The 23,239-nt window shown below is 45.6% G+C and overlaps 1 protein-coding gene across 2 annotated transcripts in view; it reads right to left on the reverse strand.

Moving 5' to 3' along the window:
* Positions 1-919: 919 nt before the first annotated feature.
* GAB3 (GRB2 associated binding protein 3) overlaps positions 920-23,239 on the reverse strand; it is a 63,018-nt gene continuing 40,698 nt past the window's right edge. For both annotated transcript variants that reach the window (XM_027099656.1, XM_027099658.1), the window contains exons 5-10: positions 18,427-18,482; positions 17,731-17,950; positions 15,616-15,697; positions 14,564-14,666; positions 4,954-5,070; positions 920-3,663 (exon numbers count right to left, since the gene is read on the reverse strand). In XM_027099656.1, the coding sequence (XP_026955457.1) occupies positions 3,547-3,663; positions 4,954-5,070; positions 14,564-14,666; positions 15,616-15,697; positions 17,731-17,950; positions 18,427-18,482 (695 nt within the window). In that variant the 3' untranslated portion in view covers positions 920-3,546. The remainder of the gene's footprint in view (positions 3,664-4,953; positions 5,071-14,563; positions 14,667-15,615; positions 15,698-17,730; positions 17,951-18,426; positions 18,483-23,239) is intronic.

Below are 23,239 nucleotides of genomic sequence, written 5' to 3' on the forward strand. Positions count from 1 at the left end.
CTGGAAACTTAGGGAGCTGTCTGGTGAAGTAAAGGGGCCAGAGCATGAGGGGCCTGGGGCTCAGAGACCTTTAGGTCAGGTTTCCCGGCCCCTGCTTCTGAGGTTAGCCTTGTGGGCCGACCTACTCTCCTTTAGGTCAAGGGCTCGGCCTGGAGTGTGTGTCAGGAAAAAGCGTTCACGGTAACCAGCCTCGTACTTGACCAGGGTGAGGAATTTCACGTGGCTTCTCCTCCTTTCTCTCAGCACCAGGACTCCCGTTGGCTGTAGGGTCTCTGCTTTTGGCCTGTTTCCCCCAGACCTGAGCCCCTGCTATTCTGGTTGTCTCTGCCTCACGTCGTGGCCTAGAGATGCTGCTCACCTGGCATCCAGGGCAACTGGGAGTCTCGGCCATAGGGAAAAGGGAGGTGGTGGCACAAGAGACCCGCTCTGGGGAGAAGCAAGCTGGGCGCTGTTGCTTTGTAGTGTCAGTAATGACAAAGCTTGTGTTATACGTGGTATCCGGCAGAGCCGGTAATTCTACCGCCAATTATCGAAGCTAGCTGCTGACCCAGATGTCAAGGATGTGGTTTGGCTGAGCAGAAGCAGTACTTCTTACAGCCACTTGCTCCACTGTTTGCAGCGAAGTAACGTGGATGTAGGTCATTCCATGTTGAGTCAGGTTAAGTCTGTTGTATTTGAAAATGGCAATGAAGTCTATTTCCACTTATTCAGGTTTCAAAACGCGTCCCGTAGTTTTTCAGATGTCATCACTTAAATAAGAGGGCACTTAGGTCACGATTCCTCTCCTCATAAGACTTTTATTAATGCCAGACATGAAACAGTAAAAACATAGTGAATTGTTAAAAATCTGCACGGTTGTGGATACAAAGGTGGTTTGAACGGGGACCTAGGAGGAGGCCTTGAGAGGGGAAGCCAGGCCTAAGGGGAGCCATCAGTCTCGACCCGGGCCCAATGGCCACGATTCAGCTGCTGCGTGCTGCGTGGTGAAGTGGCCTGGACATTGAGTCCCCAGGGTCACACCGTGCCCTTGTAGCCAGGCTGTGTGCTGGGCCTCAGGGCTCCTCCCTCCCCAAGGAAGACTTAACTCCCAACGTTCCTGGGCCTGTGGACTTAGGCTTGAGACCCTTCGGTCCCCCTTTCTGCATGACAAAATGCCTGATCTGGAAGTATTTCCTCATGAAAGGAGACGGAAGGAAACGAAGCAAAAAGGAGATACAGAAAATAATGCGAGATTAATTGCTGCACTGTCCCGTTATGTTGATTCCCAAATCTTCTAGAAAGGTGTACTCTGCACAGTGTGCAGACATGCCATGTGTACTTGACTTGGAGTGGTATCTGGGATCATTTCTGTTAAAAAAAAACACAAAAATCCCTCAGACCCCATCAGAACCATAGCCCTCTATTACACGTGGACTATCTCTGCTGGAAAACAAGAGTTGGCCGGCATCACTGTGATTTGCGGTACCCTTCTCAGGAGCATATGCTGCCGTCAGCTCAAAAACTACCTGCATTTTGTGTCCCTGAATCATTATGCCTTTGTGTAGCCATCCATTAGCAGTTTTATCAAAGCAAGACATCACCCCCACACCCTGGACATGAGGGCGAAGTCATATTTCTTTACATCCCTAATCACTTCCAGACAAGTCACACTGCACAAATGTCTATTGTTTCGTGCAGTAAGTATGTCCCTGGAAATGTCTTGTAGAAACAGATTTTTGTGTTTTGGTCAACTGGATGACATTTCACTGCCGACAAAGTTTCAGCTGCATTTACTATTCCAATCTATCTTCAATCTGGTGAGCTTCTTGACACTTGGATGTACAATTTTTCTGCACTGGCCTTTGTCAGGCAATCAGTGAGCTAAACACAGGTGGCCCACACATAAGGAAGCCACCATCTATGGGAACTGGCAGCCTGTAGCCCTGGATTCTTGCCTGAGGCTCTGTGACTCCCTGCAAGTCACAGAAGGCAGAAGGCAGCCCCTTACAGGCTCTGGCCATGGAGCAGGCCGTGGGCTCAGGGAGCCCTCCCGTGGCTCAGTCCAGACTCGCTAAGGACTTAGTTAAAGCCCTTGGCAATTGGCCCCCATCTTGCTCTGGGAAGAAAATGATGTCACCAGACCGTGCTGCTTTGAACATCAAAATTACTTCTTTTATGGTCTGAAAAACCAAGATTTTGGTACTTACCTTCGGAGCAGTTCGAAACCCCGAAACCCTGCAGCAAAGCCTACAGTTGCCCTGCCTCACCCTGGCTGCCGCAGACCTGCCCGCCTACTTGGTCCATCCTCCTATATAAGACACCGTGGCAGAACAGTGGGCCGGAACCTGCTTACTACCCGGTTGTTGAGGTTTGTCCTCTGGCCGCAGGCACTCAGAAGGATCGGCAAAGGGCGTTATGTAAAACTCTGAGCCCAGTCGAGCCTGTTGTCTGCGTCCCCTGAACCCCAGTGCCCCACAGAGGAAGGGGTGACAAGATGCCCTCATGGCATGCTGGGAATGTGTGCGGTCTCAGGGGCTAGTCGCCACGAAAGCAGAAGGGAAAAGTAGCCAGGAAACCTGAGACTTGAAGTCACCGGTGTTTGGTTTGTTCTTTGATTTTGTTTTGGATCAGAACTATATCACTCAGAAGCTTGAGTCCAGCACAGGATGGCCAGGGACAGCTTTCCCCGAGGTGGCAAGGGGACCGTGTGAACCAAGAACGCATTTCACACTGACTGTTGGGAGGTGTCTCTAATGGTAACCGCTGATTGTGTTCGAGTGCCCCGTTTGAGCACCATACAAAGAAACCCTGGCTCGACAGGCATACCTTTCAAGTGAAAAAGCACCTGCTCGAGATCCTGTGAAAGGGAGAGGAGAGGATGAGCCACCCCGTGTCCGCACGTGTTTCCCACGTGTCTCTGAAGTCATCCTAAGTGACTGAGGCAGCATTAGACGGCGGAAGGAGCCTGACTTGCTGTCTCACTCCACGAGTCGTCTTGGGTCAAGCGTTCCCCTCTCTGGTTCTTGGTATTGTTTTCCTCAAAGTGGGAGCAGTGATCTCCGCCAAGCCTAGCTTCCGAGGTCTTTGAGGGGAAGAGGTGAGACGATGCGTGTGAAAGCATGCCGGGAGAAAGCCAACAGCAATGGGACACCAGCCTCATCTGATGTGCTCCTCACGGACCTCGGGACTCAAGGCTCCTGTCACTCGCATTGTCCTTCTGCCACCATCACTAGGCTTGGTGTCTTGCACTGTGCCTTCAGGGGTGGGGACAAGATGGTGCCCAGGCGCGTCTCTCCTAGGATCATTTATGATTCCAGTGGAAGCACAGGAGAGAGATCGAAACTTCAGGCGTTGGAGTCAAAAGATGTCATCCTGTTGGCTCCAATCTGCACGTCAAAGGCTCCACCGGAGAAGATTTCTAACGCCACTTTTGCTTTGATTGTTCCTACCCTGCCTGAATGGAGTTTTCTACATCCCGGTCCACCGGCCTGAGGCTTGGCAGGGGCCAGCGTGGCCGGTGACAAGGGCTGGCCTCCCTCAGAGCCCCCTGCCCGCAGCCCAGCCCCGTCACACTTTGGATTGCCTCTCGTCCGTCCACTCCTGCTTGGTGCTCTGGAGAGCTTGCGTCTTCTGCTCATCCACTTGGACATAGTCTACTCTTTGCTCCTCTGAAAAGAGAAGTTTCTGAAGGGGGAGAAGAAAAAGGGTTTCATTCCATCAAATTTAAAAATTCAGCACAATGTCAGTCAGTCTCTGGTGGATTACAGTGTCAAGTATTGGCTGGCCCTCCCTCCTGGGTCGTCACTTGCAGAAATGTCACGCTGCGGGTGAATGTGTGTAAATCTCTCCTCACGTCTGCTCCCTTCAACTTAGCTCTAGCCAGCTGACTCGCCTTGGCCAATATAATATGAGTGGGGTGACGGGTGCCCCTCCTAGAGAGGAGAGAGGCGTCCTGTGATCCTGCACTCTCCCTTTTTCCCCTGCCAGGACACCGGCATGCCTCACGTGGGGACCGTGATGGACTGTCCCACAGGCAACAACTGAGAAGCCTTTGCGGTCAAAAGCCACAGAGATTCGGGGCTTGTCTTCACTGCACAGCCGACCAGAACTGGCTAATGCACCGTCTGGGCTTATCTGTCTATCCTGCTGACCAGCTTTGCTGGAGTATCATTTTAGGTTTCTGGAATGAAATGAAAGGTTAAGGAGAAGTGGGAGCTCATTCAGCAAAAGGGAAGGGAAGCCACACACACAAAATGAAATTATACTGTATATTCTGTTCAGCAAGTGATTTTTCTCATCAAACGATATATTGTTAGCGCAGTCTAGACCATGACCATCCCGTGCTAAAAACTCTTCAGCTGTCGTCCACTGCTCACCAGCCATTCATTCCATGGCTTCCCCTGTGCAGTGAGTGACAACAGTCAATGGCTAAGGTCCCTCACATGGATTAACTCACTTAATCCTCACGACAGGCTTCAACATAGGCGTTATTTCTGCTGACCACTCTACAGACAAGAATACTACTCAAGGGAGTCAAAACTGCCCAACCTGGCACCTGAGGCCCCTTACGGAGCCGCTTCAAAGCCATCTGAGAGCTCCCGTCACCACTCCCCAGAGTCTAGCCAAGCAGGGCTGTCACTTCTTCCCTCAGCAGGCCCTTCCTATGCCTGGACTACACTTCACCCCACCCTCATCTCTGCCAGAGCAATTTCTCAACAAACGTCATGGTCCAAGCTTTGAAGAGCACGAATACTACATACATTCACACACGCAGACATGCAAAGAACACAGCCCCGAGGGAAATACACCAGGGCTTCTGGGAGGCAGAGTTAGGGCTGATTTTAAGATTCTTCACTGTACGTGTCTGTAGGTTTAAGACTCTGCAAAGAGAACGTCCACGGTGGAAGCATCCAAAACAAAATCCATACCGAAATGGAATCTCCTGGGAATTCTCAGACGCACAGTACTGCCTACCTGCTGCACAGGGGCTGGTGACGCCGAGTTGAAGTCCAGGGCTAAATAGTCCAGGCTGAATTTCCTCGTCCACGTCAGAGCTCCACTGCTCAGCAAGTTGGCTTCTCCGTGCTCCTCCTAGAAACCAGCGCCACAGGATGCGGGTTACCGACTTCTGGCCGGGCTGCCCAGGGGGCGAGCAGCTGCCATCAGACAACAGCGGCCCGATGAGTCCTGTGCAGCTCAGCCCGCACCTCGGAAGGAGAGCTGGCTTTGAAATACAATACAGCCCAGCTGGGCTTCACACGAAGCTATGCCTTCATTCACCATTGAAGCAGCTGGTCAAAATCTCCCCCAAGAAGGAATCATTTTACGGGTCTGACAGGCCCATGATACCTTAGAGACTTTAAATCCTGAAAAGCTCAATCACACTTATGAAAGCTTAAGTGAAGACATCCCAAATGCATTTAAAGATACTTTATACAATACAAACAGTGATAACGTGTGCAACACACACCCATGGCATCACCATCCAGCTTCGGAGTATGCCACCGCTACATGACACACACGGCACATGCCGAGGGCTGCGTTCTACTGCTGCCTTCTTGTTTTTTTTTTTTTTTTTTTTGCGGTACATGGGCCTCTCACTGTTATGGCCTCTCCCGTTGCGGAGCACAGGCTCCGGACGCGCAGGCTCAGCGGCCATGGCTCACGGGCCCAGACGCTCCGCGGCACGTGGGATCTTCCCGGACCGGGGCACGAACCCGCGTCCCCTGCATCGGCAGGTGGACTCTCAACCACTGCGCCACCAGGGAAGCCCTACTGCTGCCTTCTTGCCCCCCAAGGGGGTGAGTGCTATCTTGAACTTGGTGTTTACCACTTTTCTTTTTAAAGATGCTTTTATGAATGTGTGAGTGTCCTTAAGTGACATACTGTTTTGTTTTGACTGTTTTGAACTTTTCTCAGTAGAACCGTATTGTATGCATTTGTGGCGACTTCAGTTTACATACTTCGCGCTCGCCCATGTCAGTGTCATTAGCTTCATGATTCCATTACGTAGTCTATTTAACTGTTCCACCGACAACAGGCATTTGAGTTGTTTCCAGTTTGGAGGCTCTTACAAGCAATGCTCCTGTGAGCACTCACGCACCTGTGGAAGAACTTCTAGGGTGTGTCCCTGGGATGTGGGCCCCTTCAACTTGACTATCACCAGCCTGATACGAGGAACATGGTATTTTACTGTGATTTGATTTTCCACACCCTTGATAATTTAATTAATTGGCCATCCTTTCATATGTCTACGGGTCATTCATTTTGTTCTCTTCTGTGAATTATCTGTTTAGGTTTGTTTTGTTTTGCTAATTTTTATACTGAAGTGCTTGTATTTTTCTGATTTGCCTCACATATCTAAGAGACTAACAATTTGTTGGTTATGTGTGTTGCTAATAGCCCATCACAGTCTACAGTGGGTTTTTCTTGGTATTTTGTAAATGAAGAAATGTTCTCGCTTTCAATGTAATATATCAATATTTTCCTGAGTAGTTTGCTCTTGTATTTTGTTTAAAGAATTCTTCCTATGCTGAGGTTGTAATTTGTTTTCCCACATCTTCTTCTAAGTTATCAAGTTTTGTCCTTTACATTTAAGTCATAACCTAGCCTCAACTGATTTTAACATGTGGTGGTCACCCAGGGATACAAGTAATTCCCTTTTGTTCTGTTTGCACCCCACATGGGCAACCCTCCTTTTCCCAGTAATGCAGCCTCTGTTCACATATCACGTTCCCATATGTGAATAGCTGGTCAGTTCTACTGAATATTTTTGCTTTTCTCCTTTAACATGTTAATGTGCTTGACTGACTTGATAGATTCCTTTAATTTACGGTTGTAACAGCTCATCTCTCAGGGAATATCTGTAACAATAGATTTAAAAGAAACTGTTTTTCCTTCTGGCATAGTTTGTTTGGTTTCTGTCTTTATGCTAGAGCTTCCCTCTTGGGTCTGATCAATCATTCACTACAAATCCACCTGCTTTCCAGTTTCCAATGCGTTACCGTGTTTGTCTTCTTCAGTGCTTCACAGCCGTGTGGGTTTATGCCTTTAACAAATCCCTTACTGTGATTTTAGAGGAAGGTTTGGGACGGAGGGAAAACAGAAGTCTGTGGTCAATCTGCCATTTTTACCGAGATGCCCATGAACAGATTCTCAAATGTTAAAACCACTTTGCATACCTGGAATAATTCCAACTTGTTCGTGCATATTTTTAAAATTAATTAATTAACTTATTTATTTTTGGCTGCATTGGGTCTCCATCGCTGCGTGTGGGCTTTCTCTAGTTGAGGCGAGCGGGGGCTACTCTTCGTTGCGGTGCGTGGGCTTCTCATTGCGGTGGCTTCTCTTGTTGCGGAGCATGGGCTCTAGGAGTGTGGGCTTCAGTAGCTGTGGCACACCGGCTCAGTAGTTGTGGCACGCGGGATCAGAAGTTGTGGCTTGCGGGCTGTGTAGTTGTGGCTCGCGGGCTCTAGAGCGCAGGCTCAGTAGTTGTGGCGCACGGGCTTCATTTCTCCACGGCATGTGGGATCTTCCCAGGCCAGGTCGAATCTGGTCGAGCTCAATCTGCTCGAACCCGTGTCCCCTGCATTGGCAGGCAGATTCTTAACCACTGCGCCACCAGGGAAGCCCGTTCATGCATATTTTCAGTTTTATAAAGTGCTGAACTTATTCTACTAAAATTTTTAGGATTTCTTTTGTAAACGGCTTTACTGAGATATAGTTCCATAACACGCAATTCTCTCACTTAAAGTGTACAATTCGGTGGTGCTTAGGCTATTCACGTATTTGTGCAATCATCACCTCAATTAGAATATTTTCATCACCCCAAAACGAATCCTGCACCCCTTAGCCATCATCCCCTAGTCCCACTATCTCCCCAAGCTCTAGGCAACCACCACTAATCTAATTTCTGTCTCTATAGATTTGCTATTCTAGACATGTCATAGAAATGGAATCATACAATATGTGGTTGTGATACTGTGATTTACAAGAAATATATATTTGGTCATTCAGATGGCCAAATATTTATTTCTCATATATAGTTGGTCTTCAGTCCACGATTCCTGGGTCACAGCTCCCAAAACCCTTCGAATTTCCTAAGTGTTGAGAATGACAGAGATGTCTCTTATTATAGGAACGAGGTGGCACCTGACAACGTGCCTCCTACTTGCGAGGAGAACCAACCATGTGATCAGAAGCTTGGAACTTTCAGTCCCACTCCCCGGCTCCCACCCGATCTCCGGGGAGTGGGGAGGTGCTGGAGCTTGACTCAGTCACCAACGGCCAATGATTTAACCAGTCATACTGTATAATGAAGCCTCCATAAAACCCAAGAGGACTGGGTTCAGAGAGCTTCTGGGCTGGTGAACACCTGGAGGTGCTGGGAGAGTGGCCCCTGGTGACGGCGTGGAAGCTCTGGGCCCTTTCCTCATGCCTCGCCCTGTGCCTCTCTTCCATCTGGATGTTCATCTGTATCCTTTATCATATCCTTTTATCATAAACTAGTAAACGTAAGTAAGTGCTTCCCTGAATTCTGTGAGCTGCCCTAGCAAATGAGCCAAACCCAAGCAGGGGGACGTGGGAACCTCCAATCTGTAGCCAGTCAGTCAGAAGCACAGATAACAACCTGGGATTGTGACCAGCAGCTGAAGTTGGAAGGGGTGGGCAGTCTTGTAGGACTGAACCCTTAACCTGTGGAATCTGACGCTAGCTCCCGGTAGAAAGTGTCAGAATTGAGTTGAATCCTTGGACACCCTGCCGGTGTCCGAGAATTGCTTGGTGTTATGTGGGAACCCACCCCAACCAACACGCACACATCCTGGAATGGGGTCCAGAAATCCCAAAGAGTGGTCTTTTGTGACTGGCTTCTTTCACTCAGCATATTGTTTTCAAGGTTCATCCTTGTTGTTTCATGGATCTGATTTCATTGTATGGCTGCATAACATTCCACCGTGTAGCCATACCACATTTTATTTACCCATTCATCGTTTGGTGAACATTTCGGTTGCTTTCACTTGTTAGCCATTATGAAAAATGATGCTATGAACATTCATGTGCAAGATTTGGTTGGACTTATTCTTGCTTAGGATTTTTTAACCTTCATGAATGAGTGAGATTGATATATAATTTTCTACTTATGTTAGTGCTATTTGTTTTGGTATCAAGTTATTTTAGCTTTATAAAATAAGCTGGGTAATATTTCCTCTTTTTGCCATTCCCTGGAGGTGCTTATATAAGACTGCAATGATCGCTTCCTTTTGATAGAAAGTTTCTGTAAAGTTTTGGGGGCCTTGTGATCCTTTGTAGTAAAAATTTCCCTACGTATTCAGTTTCTCTAATAATTTGTGTTTTCTGTTTTTACTTGAGTCAGTTTTTAATAATATTTTTCTGAGAATTTGCCTATTTTCACTAAAGTTTTCAAATTCACTCAATATGAAGTTGTTCATAGTATTCTCGCGTCATTAATCTCTGATGTATTTGCAATTGTTACCTCCTTCCTTTGCATTCTTAATATTGTTTATTTGCATGCATTGCTTTCTCTTGATTGGTTGCGTTCAATTTTAATCTCTTAAAAGAGCAAATTAGGTCAGTGTTGATTCTAATTTTGTGGTTTATTTTGTTAATTTCTCACCTTTATTCATATTCCTTTCATGGGGTTTATTTCTTCAATTTATTACTATGGAAAATTTCTAATAAGCAGCCAAATTGAAGAAAACATGCTATGAACACCCATACACCTACCATCCACGGTCTACCACTAACATTTGACTACAATGACCTATTTGTGAGTCTTTGGACTGAGGATTGATGTCTTTCACGAACTGTGAGAAACTGACATTATCCCTTTACATATTGCTTCTCTATTTTTTTTCCTATTATCTCCTTCTGTAACGCCGACTGGACAAATGTTGGACCTTCTCGTGCTATCTTCCATTTCTCAACTTTGTTTATGTCTTTATCTCCTTGTCCTGACTTATCAGGAACTTCAAAACTATCTTCTACTTCACTAAATTACTCTTTGGGTTCAGTCTGTTTAACTCACCCGTTGAGTTTCTAGTTTCATCCCTATTTTTATGTCTAGAAGTTCTAAATGGTCTTTTCTAATCCACCTGGTCTTTTTTTTTTTTTTTTTTGCGGTACACGGGCCTCTCACTGTTGTGGCCTCTCCCGTTGCGGAGCACAGGCTCCGGACGCTCAGGCTCAGCGGCCATGGCTCACGGGCCCAGCTGCTCCGCGGCATGTGGGATCCTCCCGGACCGGAGCAGGAACCTGCGTCCCCTGCATGGGCAGGTGGACTCTCAACCGCTGCGCCACTAGGGAACCCCCACCTGGTCGTTTTTAAATAGTATCTTTTGGCTCAGTCCAACTTTCAACTCATCTTACTTTTTAAATATATAAAACATGTTTTTTTATATGTGAAATCTAATATTTCTAATAATGACTTACTTCTCTAGGTGATTTTATCTTTTGTAATTCCTATTGATTTTCAGGATTTGCAAGTTCTCAATACCTTTGGCCCGAGAGATTCCCCTTTCCTTTCTTGGCAGTTGAGTTTTGGATTTACAAAATACAATTTAAAACTATATTCTCTACCATTTTAAGATTATTTTTATATGGTGGTCATGTGGTTTTCACGGTACCTTGCCTACTGAAGTGCTTCATCAAATTAAAAAAAAATAGAACAGGGACTTCCCTGGTGGTGCAGTGGTTAAGAATCCACCTGCCAATGCAGGGGACACGGGTTCGAGCCCTGGTCCGGGAAGATCCCACGTGCCATGGAGCAACTAAGCCCGTGCGCCACAACTACTGAGCCTGAGTGTCACAACTACTGAAGCCCGCGAGCCACAACTACTGAAGCCCTTGCGCCTAGAGCCCATGCTCCGCAACAAGAGAAACCACTGCAATGAGAAGCCCACGCACCGCAACGATGAGTAGCCCCCGCTCGCCGCAACTAGAGAAAGCCAGCACGCAGCAAAAAAAAAAAAAAAAAAAAGAAAGAAAGAAAAAGAAAAACAAGAACAAAGCTGGAGGAATCACACTCCCTGATTTCAAACTATATTATAATCCAAGTAGTGTGGTAGTGGTAAAAAAACAGACGCATAGATTAATGGAACAGAATATACCCCATAAATAAATCCATACTTGTGTGGTCGATTAATCTACGACAAAGGAGGCAAGAATATACAACAGAGAAAAGACAGCTTCTTCAATAAATGTTGGGAAAACTGGACAGCTACATGCAAAAGAATCAAACAGGACTACTTTCTCACACCATATACAAAAACAAATTCAAAATGGATGAAAGACAAATACCAGACCTGAAACCATAAAACTCCCTGAAGAAAACATAAACAGTATATTCTTTGACATGGGTCTTAACAATATTTTTTGGTTACGTCTCCTCAGGCAAGAGAAAGAAAAACATAAAGTAAATAAAAGGGACCACATCAAACTAAAAAGCTTTTGCACAGCAAAGGGAACTATCAATAAAACAAAAGGGCAGCCTACTGAATGGGAGAAGATATTCTCAAATGATACATCTGACAAAAGGTTCATATCCAAAATATACAAATAACAAATACAACTCAACATCAAAAAAACAAACAACCTGATTAGAAAATGGGCAGAGGACCTGAACAGACATTTTTCCAAAGAAGACATACAGGTGTCCAACAGATAGATGAAAAGATGCTCAACATCACTAATCAGCAGGTAAATGCAAATCAATACCACAATGAGACATCACCTCACACCTGTCAGAATGGCCATCATCAAAAGAACACATGTAACAAATTTGGTGAGGCTGTGGAGAAAAGGGAGCCCTCGTACACTGTTGGTGGGCATGTAAATTGGTGCAGCTGCTATGGAGAACAGTATGGAGGTTCCTCAAAAATTTAAAATATGATTCAGTAATTTCATTTCTGGGTATTTATCACCCCCCAAATACAAAAACACTAATTCGAAAAGATACATGCACTCCCATGTTCAGTGCAGCAGTATTTACAATAGCCAAGACATGGAAGCAACCTCAGTGTCCATCAATAGATGAATGGATAAAGATGTGGTATACGGATGTGTATATATATGTGTGTGTGTGTGTATGTACATGTGTATATATATATATATATATATATATACACACACACAAAAGAAAGTTTCCCACAAAAAAAAAAAAAAAAAAAAAAAAGCAAAGAAATCTTGCCATTATGACAACATGGGTGCATCTAGAGACTGTTATGCCAAAGTGAAATAAGTCAGAGAAAGACAAACGCTACATGATCTTACTCATACGTAGAATCTAAACAAAACAAAAACCAAAAAGCAGGGGTTTCCTTGGTGGAGCAGTGGTTGAGAATCCGCCTGCCAATGCAGGGGACATGGGCTCGAGCCCTGGTCCGGGAAGATCCCACATGCCGCGGAGCAACTAAGCCCATGCGCCGCAACTACTGAGCCTGCGCTCTAGAGCCCGCGAGCCACAACTACTGAGCCCACGAGCCACAACTACTGAAGCCCATGCACCTAGAGCCCGTGCTCCACAACATGAGAAGCCACCACAATGAGAAGCCCGCACACCACAACGAAGAGTAGCTCCCGCTCGCCGCAACTAGAGAAAGCCCGCATGCAGCAATGAAGACCCAAACAAAAACAAAAACAAAAAATGAAAACAGACTCACAGATACAGAGAACAAATGGGTGGTTGCCATAAGGGAGGGGGTGAGGAGTGGGCGGAATAAGTGAAGGGGATTTGGAGGCACACACCTCCATTATATAACCCATGGGAATGTACTCTACAGTGTAAGGAACAGGATCAATAGCATTGTAGTAAGTCACAGAGGGACAAATGCTTACTAGACTTATCACGGTGACCATTTCATTCAATGTATGCACATGTCAATCATTACGTAGTACACCTGAGATGAACAAAATGTTGAACATCAACTATATTTCATTAAAAAATAAAGTAGCTAAAGAAGGATAGGTGACTTTAATAAAAGAAAACTTGTATTTCAGCCCCTAGCTTAAATTTTTACATTCAGATAAGAACTTGTCCTCAAAGAGAAAAAAATTATGCATATGATTATGTGCAAAATTGAAACTGAATTATATTAGTTCTGTCTACCAAATGGGTTGTTTTGTGGAACAAGTGAAATAATGTCAATCAAAGTCATTTGAAAATGTCATATTACTGAATTTAAAGCACACAATTGAGTGAGATGGGATGGGCTTTAAATTCATTTATGGGGTGGTTCCCTCAGAGCTACCCTCCTTCAGCCAGTTTTCTGGGCTCTTAATCTACTGTGTCATATTGCCTAGCAATGTACAGAGACAGCCATTAATCAATGATTATATACAGGCAAGAGACCAATCCTGAATTATGCTGTTAATGAAACAGTGGTCTTTCTCACAACCTCAAAGATCAGAAATAACTGCTAGTGTCTGGAATGATTCTGCACTTGCTTCTATGAGGCTATAGATTCACTTCCCTTCTCTGTTCTCTGGAGACAAAGCACAGCTGGGCAGTATCTTTTATAAGAGTGTTTTCTTCTAGAGGTTTCCCAAGGGCCATTACTAAGTGTGCAAAATATTGGGAATACCACAGCAGACTGGATATGAGTCACCTTCCACCTGCACGTGGGTACTCACAGAACAATCTGTCAAATAGAAAGGCAAAACGAAGCATTTAATTGCTGCTTCACTGGAGATGACCATTTTGAGAATTTTAAATGCCTGTTATTGTCACGTATAGGAGGGCCGAGTTCTCTTCTCAAAAGTATATAGTCTCAGTGCCTTGAACACTGTCCTTCTAAGATCTCTTTTTCAAAATTTCATAGTTTAAACAGAGATTCTCTCTAGAGTTCCCTACATTTTAAAGTTCTGGCTAAAGGGCCTGATAATTGCCAGAGGTGCTAAAAGACCCCCTTTCTCTTCAGTGATCCTTTCTCAACAGAATCCAAAGTAGAGAGAATGGAAGGGACAACAGAGGGCAGGAGGAGAGATTGAACCATAAATCGTTCATCAAAGGATCGAGATGTCGGGTCTCTGTGCACTCTGGGCCACAGAAAGACTCTACCAGGAGTCTCCAGAGACTAGACCCATCCATGACCCGGGACACTGGGCCACCCTCCCAACGGGACTCTAAGTGATTCATCTTTGGTAAAGGTTCGGAGGCAGTCAGGGCAGGGCTACCCGGTGGTGTGGTGGAAGGGGACATCCAATGTGTGAGTTTTCACAGCTTAGACTCTGGACATCCAGGAAGCTACAAACCTACTGGAGTCAAACACAATATCCCAGCCATGGTGAAAAGAGTTGCTAGCATTTCCATTTTCCCATTACACGTTGCAGCCCTGGGTACACTTAAAACTGTGGCCTCAAAGTGGTACGAGGAGCTGAATATTGCAGGAAAGAAAACCGACTTCATAACAACTTGTTCCCAGTCTGGAAAACATTGTAAGCTGGTATTACAGTCAAGTAATTGTTTTAAGATTGCACAGGACTTTCTGAATGCTATGTTTCCTTTACAGTGAACTGATAATATAGATTGGGGTGAAGAATAAGAAGAGTGTGAAAAATACAGGATTACCATTTGCATGTAGCTTTGTTCCTCTTCTCTGGAAACAGAATTGGCAAAAAATCTTGCAGGATTAATACCATTTCTTTCTGGAGAGAGAAAGCTGGTTCGATTGCTAAGAACAGAAATATAGGTGAGGTCAAGGCAATGTCTTACAGCTGCTCTGAAAGCCAGCCAAGAACTGACATGGCCCCTCTGGGCTTTTGGCCCTCGTCCCCGCTTCCCCATGCAACTTCCTTCTGGCCAAAGCAATTCCTGAACCAGGAGAGAGACTACCCCGCAGCTGCCGTCCTGCTATGGGGAAAAGGGTTCCCAATTCTCAAAGGCTATTTTTTTTCCAGGCCCTCCATGTGACACAGCTCATGAGCTTTCTAGAAAGAGACCAAGGCATCATATCATTTAGAGAAAAACAAAACAAAACAAAAACCCTCCTTTGAGGCTCTCTTGTTTCCATTCAAAGTAACCAGGAAAAGTAAGGAAGTGTGGTCATTCCTTTGATAGGAATCCACTTTCATCCAAGGCTCTGCAGTTCTGTCTGGGAATGTAGTTCACTGCAGAACTCTGCTTTACAGAGCCGTTGTGTCTTGCAGCATATAGGGTGAACTAAGAAACTCCCAGGCCAGGCTCAGGACTCTGAAATTCCTACAAGGACTCTGAAATTGCTACACGGTGAGATGAAAGAGTGCAGATACGTTTTGGGGTTTGTCTCCTGAGCCCACGTGAATTGGGATTGAAAAAGAACCTTTCTCTGTTGGTACTAGGGTTGTAGCATGTAAGTAAGGATCTAAGGGACAGCCATCTCAGGCCGTGAGGATTGTGCAACAGAGAAGCAGATGTGAGAGACAGGTTCCCAGCAGCACTCTTGTTCCCGATTCCATTGTCCTGGGAGATTGACTTATGGTCCTTCCTCTGTGACCTACAAAACACTTCCAGCTCGGGATAATAAATCCCATCCCTCGTTCGACTTAAGCTAGATCGAGTGGGCTTCGACTTCCTTTAACCACCGAGGCCTGAGTAACGCTGGGAGTGCACCGGATGAGGCCCCTATGAGCCATCAGACTCACCAAGGCACAGTGCGGGTCCTGGTGAGAGACGTGTGTTCCCGGATGGTGGAGAGGCTTTTCAGGTCCAGGGGAGGTGACCGTGCTACAAGGTAACACATGACAACCAACATGGTAAGTTCTCAGGGGTTCAAGGCCACAAACTGAAGACTATAAAACTATGACATTCCATCAGATCCACATTTACTTACAAGCAGTGCTGACGGTGAGCGTGCTTTTTGCTGTCCTACTCTTCCCTGCCTCACGGGGGGTAGAGGGGACAACCACCGAGCCAGTGGCTACACGATCAGCTGGGCTTACACCCAGTCGCTACACACTTATCGAGAATTCACTGTCAGGCATGGTTCTAGGTGTCCCAAACTGAAACTGTACCTTTCTTCCCCATCTCTCTGCCTTAGTTAGAGTCATCTTCGGACCTCAGCTCAACAGGTCCTGCTTAGGAGGAAGGCCTTCTTTGACCTCCAGGCAAGATAAGGCCCAGCTCATGGGCTGTCACGAGTTCCTGTGCTTACCCTTCACAGCACTCGCCCACTTCGTGACGATACATTCAGCTGTGATGATCTGATTTGGCTCTAGACCGACCGCGTTCTGGGAGCACAGGGTTTTCTGGCTTGTTCACTGCAGTAGCCTTGGCATCCCATTCCCCCTCAGCTGCCCGACTTGCTGAGTTGGTCGTGAGCGTATTCCTCTATTGCTGCCTTGACCAGCTTGGTTTTCTAGCTCTTTCCTCCACTAGGCCACACAGGTGGAGAGTGTTTAACTCCGCTCCATATTGCCAGTGACTTTCGTGCTGCTCAATCAGTTGCCCAGGAGCCTCAGACCTGCCAGGTGCTGAGCTGGAAAGGACATATGCGTCGTGTAGTCCCCGGGGAGAAGGTCTCTCCTGGCTGTGATGCACCCTGGTCTCGGCTTCACTGACCAGACGCCTCCTGGCTACACCCCCTGCCTCTCCTGCTTGGGCCGCAGGGTCCAACCCCGGAGCCACACGTGTAAGAACCAGCCCCTCCTGGCCCAGGCGTCCCAATTAATCCACAACCACACGTCCAACCAAAATCTCTGCGCCTCCATCACTAGGTCTTTTAGAGCTCTAACATCCAACGTGGTGGCCACTAGCCACATGTGGCTATTGAAATTTAAATGCATTAAAATTAAATAAAATTAAAAACTTCAGTTCCTCAGTTGCACTGGCCATGTTTCACTTGTTCAACAGCCACATTTTCCTCGTTACAGAAAGTTCTGTTGCACGGCGTTGCTACAGAAAAGTCACTGAGCAAAACAACAGTATCTACCTCAAAGTTACAGGTCCCTGTGAAATGGTTTCTGGCCAGCCTGAATGGCTACTTCCTCTAAAGCTCACGAGACAGGGTCTGTTCCCCTATTTAGTACCTATTGAATGCCTCTACTTTTTCTTCCAGGTGGTTTGGACATATCTTTCTCCCTGCTTGCTCGCTCATCTGTGCCTCTCCCAGAAATGTGATTTGACTCGAATTGAAGAGGGGGAGCCTGGAGAGGACCGGGCATAAGCAGACGACTTAGTTCCAGCTCTGGGCGGGGCCACCTGAAGCAGCAGAGCCGGCGACGGAGCCAACGGAGTGTCAGGGGTCATGGTCACGGTACCAGGTATTTCCTTGGAATCGCCCAGCCCTACTGGGCAGGTGACGACGAGCGAAAAAGGAAGTTGGCAAGTTACCCTGACCTGCTTTTGCTCGTCCCCTCTTCGCCCTCCTCCCTGCCTGTTCCGGCCGCTCACCTCTATGTGCCCCCGCCCCACACACCTCTTCTGCCGGGCGCTAGCAGGGCACTGAGCGACGTGGCATGCGACCAGGTGTGCATGAGGAATCAGTGTCAAAGGCCATTCTTGGCTGCCTTACACAAGGTGGACGCCTTTGTTAGGGAAGCAGCCAAAGATGAGTCCTCTGGAGTGAACTTGGCTCCTTTCATCCTTAGGGTCCTCCCCACTCAATCCCAGCCATTTCTCCCTGCCCTTGTGCTTCCCAGGCCTCTGGGCTGGTTTCTCTAGTGTCCCCTTCCCAGAGACGGTCAGGAGGGAAGCTTTGCCACACGGCTACCAGGCCTTGCTCCCCAGTCCCACGCAGCAGGCCTGGGGAAGTAACTTACGTTTCCTCTGAGGCTTGAGATCTCTGTTCACGGGGGGAGGCTCCAGGTCCGCCGGGAGCTTGGGCAATGGGCTGGAGATGCTTCCTGAGCTCATTGGGATGTAGTCGTCAGGGCTGCAGTGGGGTCCGAGAGCAGAGGCGGCGGCCTGGGGGCTCATGGGCACGTAGCTGTCCTCAGTGCTGGCGGAAGCTGGAGGGGACATCGGGAAGAACCTGCACGGCTGCAAGGGAAAGCACAGAACAGCCATGGAAACTGCTTCCAGTGGGCAGCCTCGGCTGCACATGGCATTTCAGTTGCAGATTTTCCAAGAATGACTTTGAACTTGCTTAGGAAAGTCAGACAAGCCTCTAACTCAAGCTCTGCCTCTGGACTTAGCGTGTGAGGTAGGTGGTGACTCGCCTAGATCTCATGCCAGAAGACAGAGGTTAATGAATTTATGCAAACGCTTTAAGCATCATGTGATGACTTCAGCAGGTGCCCCAAGTTTGGGGAAGCGTCTGGACCATTAGAACTGGCAGGGTCCTCAGAGCACACAAAGTCCAGTAGCTCCCAGACAAGTTTAAGCCTTAATGGGAGACTGCAGGGGTCCTCAGAGATTCACAGTGCTGTCTTAAAAGACATCATGGGAACGTAAATAGGTCAGGCTATTTTTCTGGTAAAAATTGAGGCTTAAAGAAACTCAAGTACCAAACTTACCAAATTTAAACTTAGCCGCTTATCTCGGTGTCTTAAAGATTGGCCTTCTACATCACCTGCAAGAAACAAGCAGGGTGGTGAAAAACGCGGACAACATCAATTGACGCTAGGCTCCTAGTACCTGTGCACCTCAGGGCCCTGTGTGCAGCTCCAGGGAGGGAGAGAGACTTGCTATTGAGTCTAGCTGGGCAGTCAGAACACCTTCCCCCCACAGATGGAAAGCGGACCAGATTTTGAAGAGGTTGCTGTATGATGGCTTCAGTTCTCTCTGTGAACTGGGGAGAGTCAGAGCCAGTAATTAACAAATGCTCGTTGCATTTGTTACATGAATTTTCTGCACTTAGAGATGGTAGAGGCAGAGCTGGAGGTCTGAGGAGAGGGCAGCAGGCGTGAAATAGCCCTTGTGATGAGCAGCAGTGCGAATCGGTGACCATGAATTTCTGAAGCAAGAGTCAGCGCCTCAGGTACAGATCCGGAGAGAGAGGAGAGCTGGATGAGTCCAGGATCAGACATTTGTGAGACGGATGTGACATAAACAGTGTGACGTAAACATTTAGAATAGCTGTGGAACTGAAATAGGAGATGTCCAGAAGGTAGCAAGATATATGGGCCTAGATGCAAATGAGACCTGCTCAGAGATGGCAGTCAAAACCTCAGAGGAGAGGACATGATCTAGGTTGTAGATGTTGAGAAAAGGTTAAATATAAAATCCTAGAGACTCTCAATATTCAAAGCGTAGGAAGATGAGCACTGGCTCATGCTGAGAGAGAGCAAGTGGAGGAGGAGGAAAGGCAGGGGCCCCGAACTGCGAGAGCCCACGGGAGGAGACGGCGGCCGGTGACGGGGAACACCGCCAAAAAGGGCCCTCAGCACGTGGGCACCGCAGCAAAGTGTCTCCCTAGAACTTGGACATGTGGAAAAGCCAGGCTGCCTCTGAGAAATAAACTGAAGAGTCAACATCATCTTAAAGCAAGAGAATAACTCCCAGCTCAGAATGATGTGATGGAGATTGATGGAATTAAGACCAGACACTATCAAACTCTCAGAGGAAAACCTAGGCAGAACACTCTCTGACATACATCACAGCGAGATCCTTTTTGACCCACCTCCTAGAGAAATGGAAATAGAAACAAAAACAAACAAATGGGACCTAATGAAACTTCAAAGCTTTTGCACAGCAAAGGAAATCATAAACAAGACCAAAAGACAACCCTCAGAATGGGAAAAAATATTTGCAAATGAAGCAACTGACAAAGGATTAATCTCCAAAATTTACAAGCAGCTCATGCAGCTCAATATCAAAAAAAAAAACCAATCCAAAAGTGGGTGGAAGACCTAAATAGACATTTCTCCAAAGAAGACATACAGATGGCCAACAAACATGAAAAGATGCTCAACATCACTAATCATTAGAGAAATGCAAATCAAAACTACAATGAGGTATCACCTCACACCGGTCAGAATGGCCATCATTAAAAAGTCTACAAATAACAAATGCTGGAGAGGGTGTGGAGAAAAGGGAACCCTTATGCACAGTTGGTGGGAGTGTAAATTGATACAGCCACTATGGAAAACAGTATGAATGTTACTTAAAAACCTAAAAATAGAGCTGCCATGTGACTCAGCAATCCCACATCTGGGCGCATACCCAGAGAAAAACAACTCAAAAAGATACATACACCCCAATGTTCATTGCAGCACTATTTACAATAGCCAGGACATGGAAGCAACCTAAATGCCCATCGACAGAGTAATGGATAAAGAAGATGTGGTACATATATACAATGGAATATTAGCCATAAAAAGGAATGAAATTGGGCCATTTGTAGAGACATGGATGGACCTAGACAGTGTCACACACAGAGTGAAGTAAGTCAGAAAGAGAAAAACAAATATCACATATTAACCCATATAAGTGGAAACTAGAAAAATGGTATAGATTATCCTATTTGCAAAGCAGAAATACAGACACACATGTAGAGAAGAAACGTATAGACACCAAGGGGGAAGGGGGGTGTGGGATGAACTGGGAGACTGGGATTGACATATATACACTATTGATGTTATGTGTAAAATAGATAACTAATGAGAACCTACCGTATAGCACAGGGTAACCTACTCAATGCACTGTGGTGACGTGAACGGGAAGGGAGTCCAAAAGGGAGGGGGCATATGTATATGTATACGGCTGATTCATTTTGCTGTACAGTAGAAATTAACACAACATTGTAAAGAACTATTCTCCAATAAAAATTAATTTTACAAAATATTGAAATCATAATCCAAGAAAAGGTCCACAAATAAAGTAACACTTGAATCTAATATTGAAAGGGCCCATCAAGTACCTGGAATAAATAAATGGTCAATTCTACCCAGAATGTAAAATCTATTAAAACATTATATCAATAAAAATGACAGAATGAAACAGATGAATTAAATACCCAGTCCAAAGCTAAAAAAGAACGATAGAGAAAATGAAAAGAAATTATAAAATAAAGATAAAAGCAAAAAATAATAGAGTACAGAGAAATAGTGGAATTAATTAATTTTTTTTTTTTTTTGCAGTACGCAGGCCTCTCACTGCTGTGGCCTCTCCCGTTGCGGAGCACAGGCTCCAGACACGCAGGCTCAGCGGCCATGGCTCACGGGCCCAGCCACTCCACGGCATGTGGGATCTTCCCGGACCGGAGCACGAACCCGCGTCCCCTGCATCGGCAGGTGGACTCTCAACAACTGCGCTACCAGGGAAGCCCTGGAATTAATTTTAAAAAATCAAAATCTTGGTTTCCTGGGGAAAAAATATAACCTAAAGGCAACCAACTAGCCAATCTAATCAATAAAAGAGGAGGGCACAAATATGCAAAATAAGAATTGACAAGGAAAAAATTAGCATTGAAACAGAGGAAATTTTTTTAAAAAGAGACAATTCTGCATGACTTTACACAAATAAATTTCAAAATCTAGATGAAATGGATAATTTTCCAAAAAATACACCACAGCAAAATTGACACAAAAAATTTCCAAAGAATAAAATAGACAAAGTTATGAAGATCAGATGGTTTCAACAGACAATTTTACCAAAACTTCAAAGACCAGACAGTCCCAATGCTTCACAAATTTGGTCAAGAGTTTAGAAAATCAAGGAATATTTCTAATTCTTTTTATGAAGCAAGTATAACTTGGTAGCTAAACCTGATAAACATAAAATATATCAGAAAAGTACAGACTAATATCACTTATGATTAACAATGCAAAAATCCTAAATAAAATATTAGCAAACGTCACACCCTCTTTGAACCATTACTGTAAATCTTCTCACTACCCTCTCCAAGTTGGGACACACAGTTTTAAGGGTGTTCACCTGCTGCGGCCCCCTTTGCCTGGCAAAGCAATAAAGCTATTCTTTTCTACTTCACCCCGCAAAAAATATTAGCAAACAGAGGAAGGTGGTATTATTGGAATGGCTGAATGAGGAGCTCAGAAAAGCCATTCTCCAAAAAACAATGATACAAGTGTACAAAACTATTTTTAAAACGTCAAGCACAACTAACTGGGGACTCTGAAAATTTACCAAAAGCATACAACAAAATTGTTGTATATTATATTGGGAAGGATTTATTGGAGAAAAAAAAAACAACTAGTGGACATCTGGTAAGAACACTGAGAATCTGTGGCATTTTAGCTTGGGGTGCTCCCATACCCCTCACCAGCTCACTCAGAAGTAGTTCTACCAGGGCAAGGCAAGTCGTGAAGACCAGAAGCTTCTTTGCCAAAGGGATCTAATTTGATTTGGATCAAAGCATATAAAAAACTCCATTCCTCTAGGTACTATCAAAAGCACACCAACAATTCATTTCATTGGGGTTCCAGGAGAAAAGAGAGAGAAAAGCATTGAAAATGTATTTGCAGAACATATGGCTGAAAACTTCCCAAACCTAAAGAAGGAAACAGACATCCAGGTACAGGAGGCACAGAGGGTTCCAAACAAAATGAACCCAAACAGACTCACACCAAGACATATCATAATTAAAATGGCAAAAGATAAAGAGAGAATTCTAAAAGCAGCAAGAGAAAAATAGTCATTTACAAGGAAATCCCCATAAGGCTATCAGCTGATTTCTCTGCAGAAACTTTGCAGGCCAGAAGAGAGTGGAGTGATTGATTCAAAGTCCTAAAAGGGAAAAACCTGCAACCTAGGATAATCTACCCAGCAAGATCATCATTTAGAATCGAAGGAGAGATAAAGAGCTTCTCAGACAAGCAAAAACTAAAAGAGTTCATCAATACTAAACCTACCCTAAAAGAAATGTTAAAAGGTCTTCTCTAAGCAGAAAAGAAGGAAAAATCTATAGGAAAAAGGAAATCCCACTAGGAAAGGCAAATATATAGTAATGACTGAGGATCAACCACTTAAATAAGCCAGTACAAATATTACAATACAAAAAATTATAAAATCAACTATAACTACAATAAAGAGTTAAGGTATAGACATGAAGATGTAAAATATGACATCAAAAACGCAAAATGTGGGGGAAGGGAGTAAAAAATGTAGATCTTCTAGAATTTGTTTGAACTTGAATGACTATCAGTTTAAAACAAGTAGATAGGGCTTCCCTGGTGGCGCAGTGGTTGAGAGTCTGCCCGCCGATGCAGGGGACATGGGTTCGTGCCCCGGTCCGGGAAGATACCACATGCCACAGAGCGGCTGGGCCCGTGAGCCATGGCCGCTGAGCCTGCACATCCGGAGCCTGTGCTCCGCAACGGGAGAGGCCACAACAGTGAGGGGCCCGCGTACCGCAAAAAAAAAAAAAAA

Source organism: Aethalodelphis obliquidens, unplaced genomic scaffold (genome assembly GCF_003676395.1).
Source record: "Aethalodelphis obliquidens isolate GAN/ISIS:26980383/991018 unplaced genomic scaffold, ASM367639v1 scaffold136, whole genome shotgun sequence".
Lineage (NCBI taxonomy): Eukaryota > Metazoa > Chordata > Mammalia > Artiodactyla > Delphinidae > Aethalodelphis > Aethalodelphis obliquidens.